Source organism: Sinohyriopsis cumingii, chromosome 11 (genome assembly GCF_028554795.1).
Source record: "Sinohyriopsis cumingii isolate HCF-2022 chromosome 11, ASM2855479v2, whole genome shotgun sequence".
NCBI lineage: Eukaryota > Metazoa > Mollusca > Bivalvia > Unionida > Unionidae > Sinohyriopsis > Sinohyriopsis cumingii.
In genome coordinates this window covers 5,941,234-5,956,840 of record NC_142971.1, presented here as the reverse complement: position 1 = coordinate 5,956,840, position 15,607 = coordinate 5,941,234, and the positions used below count along the sequence as shown (strand labels likewise).

The window sequence follows — 15,607 nt, the reverse complement described above, 5'->3', positions numbered from 1 at the left end:
AGCGATTGAGTTATTACAGGTATCTATAGTGAAAGTGTAAATATTATTACTTTACCAGCAGCAACGAGGGCTAGTCGCCAAATAGCATCATTATCGTTACCCTTTCTCACAAGTACAACTGTATGTTTCGCTCCAAAGACAACTTTTCTGACATTTCTACAAAATCCAAAGATGTGTGACAGTGGAATCGCGCATGAAAATTTTCTGCAACCATCTTTCAACATTGATTTACGTGTAGCAAAGCCTAAGTTGTAGTCTGCATTGATTGATACAATTGGTGGCCCATCAGCTGCTCCTCCAGCTGCTCTTACATTTCCCTCAACCTCCATTAACATTTTTATGATGATCCGTGTTATCTTTGGCAAACATAATTGAAGGACCAGCAGATACTGTATAATCATCTGAATATCTTGCTCAACGTATTATCGTTTTAATGGTTGCGGTTTTTGTCTAATTAACCGTGCTAGTCTATCCTTGATTGTCGAGAACGCTTTACCGGCAAGATTAAGGGACGTCCATTAATTATGTCAACAATTTTTAGGCAATTTTTACCCCCCCCCCCTTGTCAACAACTGTCAAACTTTCAGTGACCTCCCTAATAAAATTTTACACCCACCCCCTACAAACTGACAATATTTTATACGGCTGGCTTTTATGCTAAAAATAGAATTATGGAAATTAAAAGTTCTACAAATAAATTTTAATACATTTTTTTACTTGTTTAACAGATTTAAAATTGACTATAACACTTTGAATTCATGAAAAAATCGAGTTTATATTCTAGCTTCTATCATCTTCCCATGGGAAAGCCAAATGTTCCTCAATTGTTAAAATGGGCATAGTGGCTGATTCATTAATTTCTTGTGGAACCGATACACCCAACAAGTCAACATCATCTTCATCTTACCATTCTGCGCTTAACATCTCTCCATGAGCAATAATTGCCATCAGCTCTCTCTGTCTTTTGGCAGCCACTCGTATTGGCCGAATTCTTTGCGGTTGAGGAGCATGTGGTAATTGCCTAGGCCCAAGATCGCGTTGTCGGTGCTGTTGAACATGCTTCTTCAACATAACTTGTGAAGTAACATAGAGGTGACAGATTTTGCAAATAGAAACAAAATATGATGATGCAAGACTATGACTTCCTTGGCAAGAGCTCAACCGGTTTAGGATTAAACTGGTGGGCTGTTGACGGGCGAACGAGTGTGTGCCATACCAACGCACCGACTAATTTCCTATTTTTTGATTTATTAAATTTATTGTAAAAAAAAAACATTGTTGACGTCAATTTATCTTGAACTCCCCCTCCCCCATCTCAACAATTGTCAAACTTCTTCAAACCCCCTCCCCCCTATTTTGTTGACATAATTAATGGACGACCCCTTACCAATAGCGCATATGCCTTTATCACGAACAGCCCCAATAGTCTTCATCCCTAATTGTTTTGCAATTGGTATTGTTTTTGGGGCTGTCCTTTTGAATAGACCCTGAACAACATTACCGAGTCGACATCCTTAAATTGCTTTGTAAGTTGGTAATCGTGAGTTTACTACCATGACCATTACCAGTCCACGTTGTGCATTGGGTATAATCATTTTTTTTTAAAATTACATGATAATTAATTAATTGTTTTCAGTTGCTGTGATAATCAACAGCAATTTCATCAGTGAGAGAATGATCATTGTTGCGATCCATAATACTGACAGTAAATAATGTTCGACAAATATCAGATATTTCATTAATGATTTCCAGCGAATTATTTCCAGCACGTTTTCCTCCAATCAAATTTTTTTGATCTATCTACGTCAGAAAGAACACTGTCAGGACAAGCAATAAGACCACTTCCTCCTGGCGTAGTTGAGTAAAAACCACTTCCAGTAGCGCCTGACTTAAGTTCGTAAATTTCATCAGGGTCATTATGTTGCTGTTTAGTTTCTTCAACAGTCTCATTTGTTTCTTTAGCTAGTCTTTTACATCTCGCCTCTGTACTGCTCATTACTCCTTGTCTAAAGTCAATAAAATCCTGACTAGCAGTATCTAAAGAATCTCGATTTTTATGGGCGGCATTTACTATAGCAATCCAGGTTGTATCCGTTCAACAAACTGGTCCTTCAAATATTTTTCTCTATTTCTAAAATAAAGAAGCAATCATTATTGATGTTGCTCGATTACTAAATAATGCATGACTTTTTTCAACATAAATATTTTTATAAGCACTGTGTTTTTGTTGGGGAGATTGTGGTTGTCTTTGTTGTCGTTCTATTTGTTGCTGCGGTGGAGGAAGTTTATAGGAAGGTTCTTGCTGGAAAGGTTCTGGTTGATCTTCAGTTATAATTTCTTGTTGTTTTAATTTTCTCAATTCTCTTTTAAATGAAAATCAGAATCATTAGCCTTGAGAAAACTTTGCTTAGTAGAGATGAGATACACATCTCTCTCCTAATCATCTCCTGTAAAAGAATCATTATAGTTTACTCTCACATAACTACCCCTACTTCTATATTTTTTAGCATAATCATACACTTTTTCCGAATCTGCATTCGCGATTTCTTCAAAATCCTTTTTTGGAAATTTATCTTGAAGGAGATACAAGTTTAGGTTGTTCTTTTAACTGTTGTTTAAGTAACAATATTTTACTTATTTCCGATTTATATATCATAAAATCAATATCATCCCCTCTAGCTTGCTTACTTCCCCTGTATAATCGATATATCCAATTTCCCCCAAGTGTCTCTTGAAACCGGTTTATCAGTATGTTCAGGCTTTAAAAATCTATCTCTATTACTAAAACTCGCAACAGCAAATTCAGCTAATTTTCTTGGCATTTTCAATTTTCTTACTGTACCAACAATGTCCTCATGAAATTTATCAAATAATTTAATCTTTTCTTTTTTTGGGTGGGGTGAGGTTCTCCGCCAACAGCAACTTCTTCTTTAAGTTGAGCCAGTGGTTGAACGTCTGGAAGATTTTCCAAAATATCTCTTGTTGGTCTAGTTCTTCTTGCTATCTTTTTAGTTTGCTCAGCGGTTTGTTTTACTGCTGAAAGAAGCCCTTCAGTTGCTTCTGCAACTCTTTCAGTAACCTTTGTAATGGGTTTGAATAATTTTTCTGTACCTGCTGCATATTCAACTTGTGCTTCTTGACGTTCTTGAAATTTTTATCTAAAAGAATCACAAACAGGCAACAATTTTTTAATCACTTCTAATCTTTCTCGAGCTAATCTAGCAGTATAAGATTCCGTGCCAGGTGTCATTACTGATATAATAATGATCTAATTATAGCAGCAGAGGAAGCACGACCTCAGTCAGACGCCAGGCTGGTAAACGACAACATATATACTTTAAAAAAAAAACACTAATGAAAAAAATAAAATAACAAAAAAAATATATAAAAAAATAACCCCCAAGACAGAGTATGGGAGAGAGACTCTGGGTGAGAAACTCGGTAAAGTTAGAGGTTTTGGTTTAGAGTTAGTAATCCTTACTGTTAAAAAAATATTCTTATGAGGTTTTTAGTTTTCAAAGTTAAGTTTCAGCGAAAGGCCCGTTCGCCTCCTCTGCTGCTACTTCAGATATAGTTCATTAATCGTATTACGGAGTCAATTTTGAAGACACGTTGTCTATCGGTGAAATGTCGAAGCATGGGTTTTATTTGGATTTGCTCTTTTACGGTACAGCAACATATCGGCTATAGGAACTTTATGGGATAAACAGTTTGGCAATTGGTGTGATCTGGGTAAACGGGGGAAATTATCAAGAAAATGTCACGTATAAAATTCATTCTCAGTTAGAGCTGTTATTAGTCTAGTCAAATGGAACAACATGTTATCTTGCGATCTTTTAAATATCAACATTTATTATACACTCGCAGCACATCAAAAGTAACCTTTCAAAGTAAAACTTCTTACTGACATTTAGAGACATATCTCGATGGTAAACCTAATCTAGAAATCTGTATGATCTCTGGCCCAGCCTGCATGACTTATAGAGGTATTTTACCATATGCAGGGATTGGTCTCTCATTCTGTAATAATTTTGACGCACATATAAATTGTATTCCCCATGAATTTCCCTAATTGTTCATCGAACATTCAATCTTACTTGAGGATATGCATATAAATCCACGTGTTTTATCGCGATGATCAAACGTTTTCTTAAATAATCAGCGACGATCCCAAACTTTAAAAATTCTAATTTCCTCAAAATCAGTCATCGAATTTTAATTTTCTTGCAATGTAGGTACTTGTGTAAAATACATTTAAAAACAACTACATGTATTATATTTTAAAAAAATAGTATATTTGTACACTATAACTTACATATTCATTTGATTTTCCTTTTCTACATATTAAAATACCTTGTGTACTAATTATATGGACAAAAATATTTGACTTGTAATATCGGCGTTGGTTGGATCTTCCTGATTAGTATCTGATCTATGCTAATCGGCAACGGAATGGTACTTATTAGAATAAGCACTAATTGGTGTCGGGCATTTATTTTGATCAGTATATTTAATTGTATCTACAGTAATTGGATGGAACTAGTGACCATTAATTACAAGACAACACCATTAGAGCTAGTCAAACGCCGAGGTAATAAGAATAAGGGAATATATGTATTTGGTTTTTTCTATTAGATGGGTGATTAATCGAACGACTTCTTTTATGGTTTTATTATCACACCGTGATGGTCTCAATATTTCATCTTACTAAGACTAACACAGAAATTCCTACCAATATGTAATTTGTTAATATATCACGTGTCGTCTGTTTTTAGATAGTGGGATATCCAATTTTGGTCTAAACCGCTTTCCGTTACGGATCACTGCCATCTCACCTCTGTCTGCGTGGGTTCGAGTCTCGGATTCGGCCAATGTGGGTATGTGAGAAAGCATGCCAGTAGCTTCTCGTGGGTTGGTGTTGTTTCCGGGGTTTTCCCGGGTTCTTCCTCCACCGTTAATACTGGCCGCCATGTATAGTCTATCGTGCGTTGAAAAATGGCGTTAAACCCTACAATAACAACAATAACAAGAACCAATTTTCTTATATATGTAAGATCAGTCGCTGGGAACTACCACGGGGGAGGGGGGGGGTTAATTTGTTCCTGACGTGTGCTCATTGCCGATCAATAGCAATCATACAGCATGCAAATTAGATGCAAATTTACTGTGTATGCTAGTACACAAGCTTACTTGAAACAAAAAGTACTTGGAACTTGCACTGTCATTCAATTTTAGCAGATTGCCATTTCGAGGGAATCTTATAAGAATTGAGTGATTGAAGAATCGATTCCCTAGTCTGTCTTCGTGCACAAACTTGTATATTGACAGATGAGAAACTTTAAAAATAAAATCTTCTTCGTTTTAGGAAATGTTATCCCTATATGTCGTAATATTCGGTCGAATTGTGCTTGTGCTTGAAAGTAAATAGGATATAGGGTATTTAAAAAAAATCTTTCATAAATTCGAAATTAAGTTTACACTAATCAGGGCAAATTGTGACTTTTAAATACAAAATTCCTATGTTTGGAAACAGAAATAGAATGTATGTGGACCAGTAATATTTGTTCCCATGACAAAAGAAAAGTCATGTTTAATTCAAGGAACTATGACGTTTAGAAAAATTGATTCTCGACCCGCCATCGTCTGCACGCAAATATCGCTCGTCAGCTGAAAGCATTCCTATCGATCCACAACGCCCTTACTGAACACATTCAATTGATAAGGCCCTTTGTCTGGGGCTAAATGGATGTATGGCGCATATATCTTATTGAATGAGATGTTCTATTGTCTCAGATATTTTAATTGCTTTGAAACAGTGACAGAGAACTATGGTAACGGAAGCACCGGTGTTCGATAATCAGAAGAGTTGATTCCAAACTGAGGCTGCCGATAAAGGATGGACATCAGTGTATCAACCCATGAATGTTAATTAAACATAAAATTATATTATTCAAATTTTCACATTTAATTAGGAATGGGTAACTGGTTTGGGAAGTTTCAGAAGAATATATTAAAATGTGATGATTCCCTGTGCTACATTAGTGATGGTAATGAAAGAATGGTTGCTGAAAGGGAGATTGCTCAGTGAGGGAAAAACTCGTATGACAATTCTTTTGACATCATCTTTCTGCAATCTGTACATTTACTATATACATGTATTACGAAAGGCGCATAGCGTATATACGTTGTATATTCTGAAAGTGCTTGAAATAAAGTGTGAACTGTCACAGTCCAAACTACCGAAATTTAAACGCGAGTAAATGGCAATTCACCTTCCAAAAACATATATATTTAGTGTTAAACGATACATTTAAAATGTAAAGATTTTAAAATTCCGTAAATGGTATATCAAAAAAGATAAAAGTATAACATGTACAAGTCTAAAAAATATGATAAAAATTTGTTTAAAAAAGCTTAAGATTGTCTATAGTTGGACACCATTTTATATTTTTTTCATTGAGTTCACGTCAAAATACTTATGTTGCACAGAGTGAAAATCGACGTACCTGACTAGAATGTGCTTCACTGTCAGTGAACAATGGCAGGGTATGCACTCTGGTCGAGGATTAACTATTAGGAGCTATGCCTGAGGCAGGTATGTGTCTCCAGTACCGGATTACCAAGAGTAAGGTACCCGCCTAGGGGCCCCGCGACAACGGATCGAAATAATATTGATAAAACGTATTAGGAGATAATTTGCGGGGTGGGGGTGGGGTCATGATTTCGACTGCCTAAGGGCCTCCACATGGTTTAATCCGGCATAATACTACCTTATCTCAGCGCCATGTTATGTTTAAGTTGTTGTTGTTGTTGTAGGGTTTAACGCCATTTTTCAGCACAAGATAGGCTATACATGGCGGCCAGTATTAATGGTGGAGGAAGAAACCGGGAAACCCCGGAAAGAACCACCGACCCACGAGAAGCTACTGGCAAGCTTTCGCACATACCCACATAGGCTGAATCCGAGACTCGAACCCACGAAGACAGAGGTGAGATGGCAGTGATCCGTAACGGACAGCGCTTTAGATCACTCGGCCACTCGGGGCCCCTATGCTTCAGTAAGATACTCTCCAGAATGTTGTGTATGATGTTCTGAAGTTTTCATTCCACATAATTTGCAAAGTAAAAGGTACACGCTGATCTATACGGTATTTTAAGTCTGTATATGGAATATTCCATTAGGAAACGGGTGATTGCCGAGCAGCCAAATCTGCCTTTTCATTTTTCTTAAATCGAATGTGACTGGCCACTGAACAATATAGAATAGTTCTTCCCTATTTAATGAACATCATCATTTTTCGTTAAGATTTCAGATATTACCGGTTTGTCAAATTCCAGGTTTTGCATGGCTTTCAGTGTGGAAAGGGAATCCCAAAAAATGCCTAAATTTGTTTACTTGAATGTTTCACTGAAATCAAATGATACTAGTATGGCCGTAATTTCAGCGGCAAAAAAGGAAGTATTTGTCCGGTAACCTGATAAATTGGTCTCGTCTACACACAACGTTGAGCCAAAAGAAAACTCCAGACTTGAACCCTGATTCTATCACGGAACCCTCTTTGAAATCTAACCCTTTCAAGAGAAGTAAGGGAAGCAACAGAGACAAGTTGAAAGTGAAAAGTTACAAAAGTACCTGGCTTGACTGTTGAGCAAGTAGAATGCGCTCAATGATGTTTTTGGTGGTCAAATTAACATGTATGTGGTGAGACTTCTGAGTTTTTTTTTTAATTTTCTGCATGTGCTTTTATTTGTATATTCTTATTTGCATATTCTTGGAACACTTTAAACTATGTCACAATGGTGCAGAATTACTTGATGCACAGCAACGGCAGTGCATTGCCATCTTTAGTATACAATTCAAGCACGATACACGGTTTTTCTGGGTGGAATGTATCCGTGCGCTATAACTACTCCATTTTCTTAGCTTATGGCAAAAGAGGTACATTCGCGGTAAATATCCAGCATGAAACAAATGAGGAAAAAAATGCTTCAAAGTACTGCCAAACATCTAGACCGAAGTTAGGACAGTACTTATTTAAAAGTTGTCACCATCAACATGGATATGCGAGGTTCAAGAAAATGTAGACACTCGATATTAAATGGAGTGAAACAGATGCTTCGGATTTTCATTTTGTTCAAGCTCTGTAGTAATTTGTACGTACTTCATGAGCATGTAAGGCCTCTTTAACGTTATTGCAATGATGTAGACTAAAAAAAATTATTAAGGAAATGGTAGTGTATGTGAAATTCCCCTCCCCAAAAATAGTTAGGGTAACTTATGCTCTGCACTTTGTCGTAAAGATAAACATGTGTGGCCAGTCTTCATTACCCGCACAACCTGTCCAGGATGATGATGATGATGATGATGATGATGGTTATTGTTATTATTGTTATTATTATTATTATTATTATTAGTAGTAGTAGTAGTAGTAGTAGCAGTAGTAGTATTGTTTGTTGTTATTGATGTTGTTTTATTGTCTCAGTTACATAATATTGTTGTTGCATGATGTAGTAACTTAATAATTGGTCTTATTACTGCAATAAACCAATGGGCCCATGAGCACATATAAAGTATGAACTAGCTACATTGCTAATAGTATTCTACTAAACTATTATTATTTCCGGTACCATTCAATGTACTGCTAGTTTATTTCAGTACGGAATGCACGAAAATTCCCGAGTAATCTTATTACTAATTTAGTGACCTTAAAATCATGCCTTCATTTTCCATGTCAGATTTTAACCCAATTTTTTTTTTAATTAAAAAAACAGTTGTATTTAACATAAATTAATTTCGAATATTACAAAAATATACTTATATATATATATATATATATATATATATATATATATATATATAATTTTGTTTTCTTGTATACTAGCGCATGTTAATGTGTTATATACGTGTTCCTTCTTAGAAGCGATAATTATTTTAAGAGAGCAGTTATTTTCTGTTTAAATTTTACATAATTTCTCTAGTCCACTAAATATTTTAGCGTTTGTTGAGCCAGTGTGTTTTATGTTTACTGCCTCTCTCTGATAAAGATCTTCCCCCGGATGTTAGCATCAAACTTAAGATTACCTTGTTCATTATATCAATAGTGTAGTTAGTAAATTGTATACTTTGGTGTCAAAACGTCCTATTTTTATAAACAAGCTTTTTAATATCAGCGGTGTATTCTACGTGTGTCGTCTATAGTGTATTCGACATGTGCCATATATAGTGTATTCTTCATGTGTCATCTATAGTGTATTCTACGTGTGTCATCTATAGTGTATTCTACGTGTGTCATCTATAGTGTATTCTACATGTGTCATCTATAGTGTATTTATAAGCTTAATGATCCCATTTTCAAGTGTTTAGTTGATAACTTTATAACAATTAACATACACGAAGCAAATCGATATCATATCAGGTAATGACTGTTTAATTTTCGGGGTTTCGGTTGGGGTGGGACTGCCATTAGTTTCCAACCGAGACATTTTCTTTTATTTCACTATAAGTAACTATTTTTGTTTTAAAATAATACAGTGGATAAAATATGGCATTAGTCTGTAGTTTGCTTTAAATTAGATCAAGATATTTTTTCCAGATATGTGAGAGCCCGAAATATTAAAACAAAATCAGAGACCCTTGCTACTGAAAATTAAATGTATGAACTCTAATATAATTGCGGTATACCGTGGAACGTATCGCGGTATGTTAAAAAATAATGCGGTGTCGTACGGTACATCTGTTTTCGTGGTACCGTAGGCAGCTCTAATATACTGTCGTCTCGTATGTGGTTAAAACAAAGCCATTAGTTGCAACAAAGCAAAGTGGTGTGAATGTCTATTAGTGAATTGCTGAATTGAATCGAAAAAAAAAACATAATGGGAGGACAGGGCTTTTAGAATTCAATTATTGAGGGATTAACTGCAAATGTGTGTGTGTGTGTGTGTGTGTGTGTGTGTGTGTGTGTGTGTGTCATTGGAAGCTCAATCTCAATACAATTTCTAAAGCACAGAAAACAATACACGGTTAACTTTGCGACCTGCTTCTGACACTTTAATTATTCAATAGAGACATGAAGATGACGTCGTTATCGAGTCCACATGCATCGTGTAGAAAGAATATTGTCACAAGATTGAGCGATTCCGACGAAAACATTCGACTCTGACATTTTGTAACCTTTCAGCTGCAAAATGTTTGCACTTAAGTTTTTTTTTTTTTTTTGTAGATTCCATTGAGATTTCATTGACATTTAGCAAACGTTCTGAACTATTTGGGGGGCGTGGTCAACACATCTCATATATTTCCATGAGGGGGTTGCTAAATGATATTGAATTCAGGAACTAATATCAGTAGATTATAAAATCGTCCACAGGATGTTCACCCCGAACCCCCAGCCGTCAGCATCAGACAAGTTCAGTACGTCGGCTGCTTCTGATTATTGGTATTTAATAATGCTTGAGATTACTACTTCTTAATACTGCTCGAGATTACTTTTTCTTACTATTATTTGAGAGTACAGGTACTTAATACTGCTTGCGATTGCTAGCACATACTACTGCTTGAGATTACTGGTATTTAATATTGCTTGAGATTGCAGGTACTTAATACTGCTTGAGATTACTGGTATTTAGTATTGCTTGCGATTGCTCTACTTAATTCTGCTTGAGATTACTAATATATACAACTGCTCGAGATTACTGTTTTTAATACTGCTTGAGATTACTGGTAATTAATATTGCTCCAGAATACTTGTTCCTAATACTGCTGTAGATTACTGGTAATACTGATGAAGAGTAATGGTACTTAATAATGCTCGAAATGTACAGTTTCTTAATACTGCATGGGGCTTACTGGTAGTCGATACTGCTCGAGATTACTGGTACTTGCTTTTGTTTGAGATGACTGATACTTAATACTGCTTGCAATTTCTAGCACATAATATTGTATGAAATTATTGGTACATAATACTGCCTGAGATTATTGCAACTTATTATTGCTTTAGATTACTGGTACTTAATAATGCTTGAGATTACTGTTTCTTAATGTTGCTTGAGATTACTAGTACATAATACTGTCTGAGATAACTGTTTCTTAATAATGATAGACAGTACTGGTACCAGATACTGCTTGAAATTACCGGTACTTAATATTGCTTCAGATTATCGGTTCTTACTACTGCTTGAGATTACTGGTACTTTATACTGCTTGGGCTTACTGGTACTTCATACTGCTTGAGACTACTGTTTCTTCATGCTGACTGATATTACTAGTACACATTATTGCTTGAAATTACTGTTTCTTAATACTTCTGGAGATTACTGGAACTTGATATTTCTCGAGATTACTAGTACAAGATACTGCTTGAGTGTACTGTTCTTAATACTGCTAGAGATTACTGGTACTTAATAATACTGCTTCAGATTACTGTTTCGTTTTTAGTATTGCTTGAGAGTACTGCCTCTTAATAATGATTGATGTTACTGTATCTTAATGTTGCTTGAGATTACTAGTACATAATACTGTCTGAGATAACTGTTTCTTAATACTGCTGGAGATTACTGGTACTTAATATTATTTGAAATTGCCGGTACTTAATACTGCTTCAGATTATCGGTTCTTAATACTGCTTGAGATTACTGGTACTTCATACTGATTGGGCTTACTGGTACTTAATACTGCTTGAGATTACTGATACTTCGTACTGCTTGAGACTACTGTTTCTTCATGATGCTTGAGATTACTGGTACACACTTTTGCTTGAAATTACTTAATACTTCTGGAGATTACTGGAACTTAATATTTCTTGAGATTACTAAATGGTACTTAATACTGCTTAATTTTCATTTGCGTCGTATATCATTGTGATGCCACGATATACATTAAGTTTATCTATCTAACGTTAGAAAATTCGAATCATTAACACTGTTAGATTATTATGTTATTTAACTGGGCCGATTAATTTTATTCTCTGCTGTCCTGATGTGAATATAAATTAATTGAAATGCACCCATATCACTTGATAAAACAACAGTCACCCACTAGAAAGTGTGAGTCAGCTGTGGCGGTTGCTCTAAGTACCAATTCCGTCATTGTACAAACAGAATTTCGCACCCTTCAGTGATTAACCTACGTATGAAATATCGATCGTCATAGTGTAAAGACAAAGTTATACCGACGTGATATATGATATCGCTCGTAAATATCGATTTTGCGCCCTGACTGTATCCCTAATATCCTGATTTTCAGGCAAACTGTTACATCCTGATACCTACGCAATTGTTAAGTTAGACAAATATGTTGATCACGGTCCAGACTGTATCCCAAGGGTGTCCAAAGGCAAACACTGCACTGTAAAACAGGGAGAAGCATTTTTATGGCCACATTGGTGCGATTTTCGAGCCGTATATCATATTTAACTCAAGAGTAATGACAAAAATTAAATTCTTTCTACAATCATTTCTAATGAACATACAGAGATAGTCACAGCATAGGCTGAAGATCATAAAAATGGACGTTGAGTTTGAGAATGATTTCTCATTCTCAACCAATCAAAAGTGGCGTTACATAGGTTAAGTTTTCTTTGACTGTCCGAGACTAAGCTTCATATACAAACTCAGGGTCAGAGTTTTATATATATATATATATATATATATATATATATATATATATATATATATATATATATATATATATATATATATATATATATATAATGATTTCCACGGTACGACTTTCGTTTACACACAATAACTTGAAAGGCGTTATGCATTGCCATCAACATTTGGTATCGACTTAATAGAAAATAGACCCAACTCAGCTTCCAGTTTCAGTTTCCCCTGTCAAAAGTGTGACAGTTTAATGGTCTCTTTCAGACCGATCTTGTTTTACTTGCACGATAAACATCGTTTCCATTCAGGTATATTTTAAGGACTGCTTGGATAGAAACGAAACTTAGTCTGCTGCTTAACGGCATGACATTAACGACTGAGGATCATATTTAAACTTAGCACTCAAATATCTGGGTATGAATGAATAGAAAAATGCTCCTACTCAAATATGTCAGTATAAATAAGTGTAACAAGACAATTGAAAATTTGATAAAATAATTATTAACATTCAGCAAGTTTGATAAGTGTGTCTTTGTTTTAGAATTCATGATACTGAAATTTTCAACATTAAGTCTTTATAAGCATTCACGTATTGTGGCTCTTATTTCTCAACTGCAAAAATATATTTCAAGAAATAATGGAATTAATCATCAGTCTTAACACCATAACGTGGGTAAAAACAAATACGAAGACCTATTTCATGTTTGAGATCTAGCTGTTTGGTCACAATCGGGCCGAGTAATGGATCTGTTTAACTTAGAACTTTGCCCTGACATGTTAAGTCAAAGTTCCATGAATAATCTATCATATTGGTGCCAAGGACATCCATGATGAAATGATTTATTAAATCCGAATTTTCTAAGGAACAAAATAATGTAAAGACTCATGTGTATGTAATTAGTAACTGACCTCATCTGTGATTTTGTTAAACGTTACCTAGTTCGTTATAAAATGGGTCACCTGCATACTTATGGTCATCAAAACATTTTATCTACATGCAACGAACGAGTATTAATAACACTAGGAACTGCTTGTACAAGGAAATAAAATCATTCCACATGTCACAAATTCCAGTTGCGTTATATATGCAAGTTGTGCATCCTCAAAGAAACGAACTTAGATATAATTTTGCATATCTAAAAGTGTAATTTTTTTTCCCAGTCGCATTTACATGATAATCCAGCTGAAAGTGTGTCTATATGTAATAGGTCATTTAACAATATATACAAAATAATACAACCCACGAGTATGGAAAGGGAAATGTGTCTATATGTAACAGGTCGTATACCAATTTATACAAAATAATACAACCCACGAGTATTGAAAGGGAAACGTGTCTATATGTAACAGGTCGTATACCAATTTATACAAAATAATACAACCCACGAGTATGGAAAGGGAAATGTGTCTATATGTAATAGGCCATATAACAATATATACAAAATAATACAACCCACGAGTATGGAAAGGGAAATGTGTCTGTATGTAACAGGTCGTATAACAATATATACAAAATAATACAACCCACGAGTATGGAGAGGGAAATGTCTCTATATGTAACTGGCCATATAACAAGTATGCTACACAACCCATGATTACGGAAAGGGAAATGTGTCTATATGTAACAGGTCATATAACAAGTAAGCTACACAACTCATGATTACGGAAAGGGAAATATGTCTATATGTAACAGGTCATATAACAAGTAAGCTACACAACCCATGATTACGGAAAGGGAAATGTGTCTATATGTAACAGGTCATATAACAAGTAAGCTACACAACCCATGATTACGGAAAGGGAAATGTGTCTATATGTAACAGGTCATATAACAAGTAAGCTACACAACCCATGATTACGGAAAAGGAAATATGTCTATATGTAACAGGTCTTATAACAAGTAAGCTATACAACCCAAGATTACGGAAAGGGAAATGTGTCTATATGTAACAGGTCGTATAACAGGTAATATATACAACATATGACTATGGAGTAAATATGGAACTGAGCCACGTATCAATAAGTATGTACATGTGTATGTGCGCGCGCGCGCGCGCGCGTGTGTGTGTGTGTGTAAATATTTGTGTATGTGCGCAAGAGATTGTAAATATCTGTCTCAGAATTCTGTAGATGCAACATCATATATAATTTCATTTTCAATTTCTATCAATTTGTTGGGTTTAAATTATCTTACAGTTATCGCTTTGGTACAGTCGTGACACTGGATATTATGCTAATAAAATGAATTGAATCGAATGAAGTTTTAGATAGTCTATAATGATCATAAAACATAAATAACAACATAAAAAAATATAAGACAGCAACAATAACGACGACGACAACGAGCTTCACGTCCTAGTGCTGAAATTACATAATTTCACTGAAGTCTGATATGTTGAGCTCATTTGAACTAGCGCCCATGTTTACGGATGCTTACCTGTGACTTTATGAATTCAGATGGATTGTCATGGTTGAGACCAACACTTTCTGGCCGAAGTTCGTAGATAATACAGTCCGAACATGACCGTAAAACGCTGTCGTCTTTCTGCTCCGTCATCTCAGATACAGACTACAGTGTGATGTTACTGAATGTCCGGAGTTATCACTGTAGAGTGTAATTGGTCTCTTGACTGGAATGGTGTAGTCCGCATACGTTTAACAACCACTCAATAAATTCCTTTGACATAATCGTTCAAATGAAATTTTCCAGTAGATTCTTCAGATTTTTAATCAATGAATATATATTTTTTGTTCTCCACTTCTAAAGGCGGCATCCCACTGCAGCCCGCTATTCAGGCTGTGAATCATTGCCTAGTAGAGATTGATATAAGTGAAAATCACGTGACGTTTATCGACATTTTTTCATGCGACAGATGCGACCAGCAACCACAAGCATAAACTTTCCTAAGGGCCCAACCATTTAATTTTCCTAGGATGGGGGGGGGGGGGACCAAAATAATTTCTGGTCCCTACATAGCGTGATAAAAGAAGTATTTTTGCTCTG

General features: G+C 35.3%; 1 protein-coding gene across 1 annotated transcript in view; it reads right to left on the bottom strand.

Moving 5' to 3' along the window:
* LOC149787560 (protein rolling stone-like) overlaps positions 1-15,395 on the bottom strand; it is a 75,264-nt gene extending 59,869 nt beyond the window's left edge. The window contains exon 1 of the mRNA XM_089973709.1: positions 15,041-15,395. Coding sequence (XP_089829835.1) covers positions 15,041-15,160 — 120 coding nt within the window. The 5' untranslated portion in view covers positions 15,161-15,395. The remainder of the gene's footprint in view (positions 1-15,040) is intronic.
* Between the last annotated feature and the right edge of the window lie 212 nt (positions 15,396-15,607).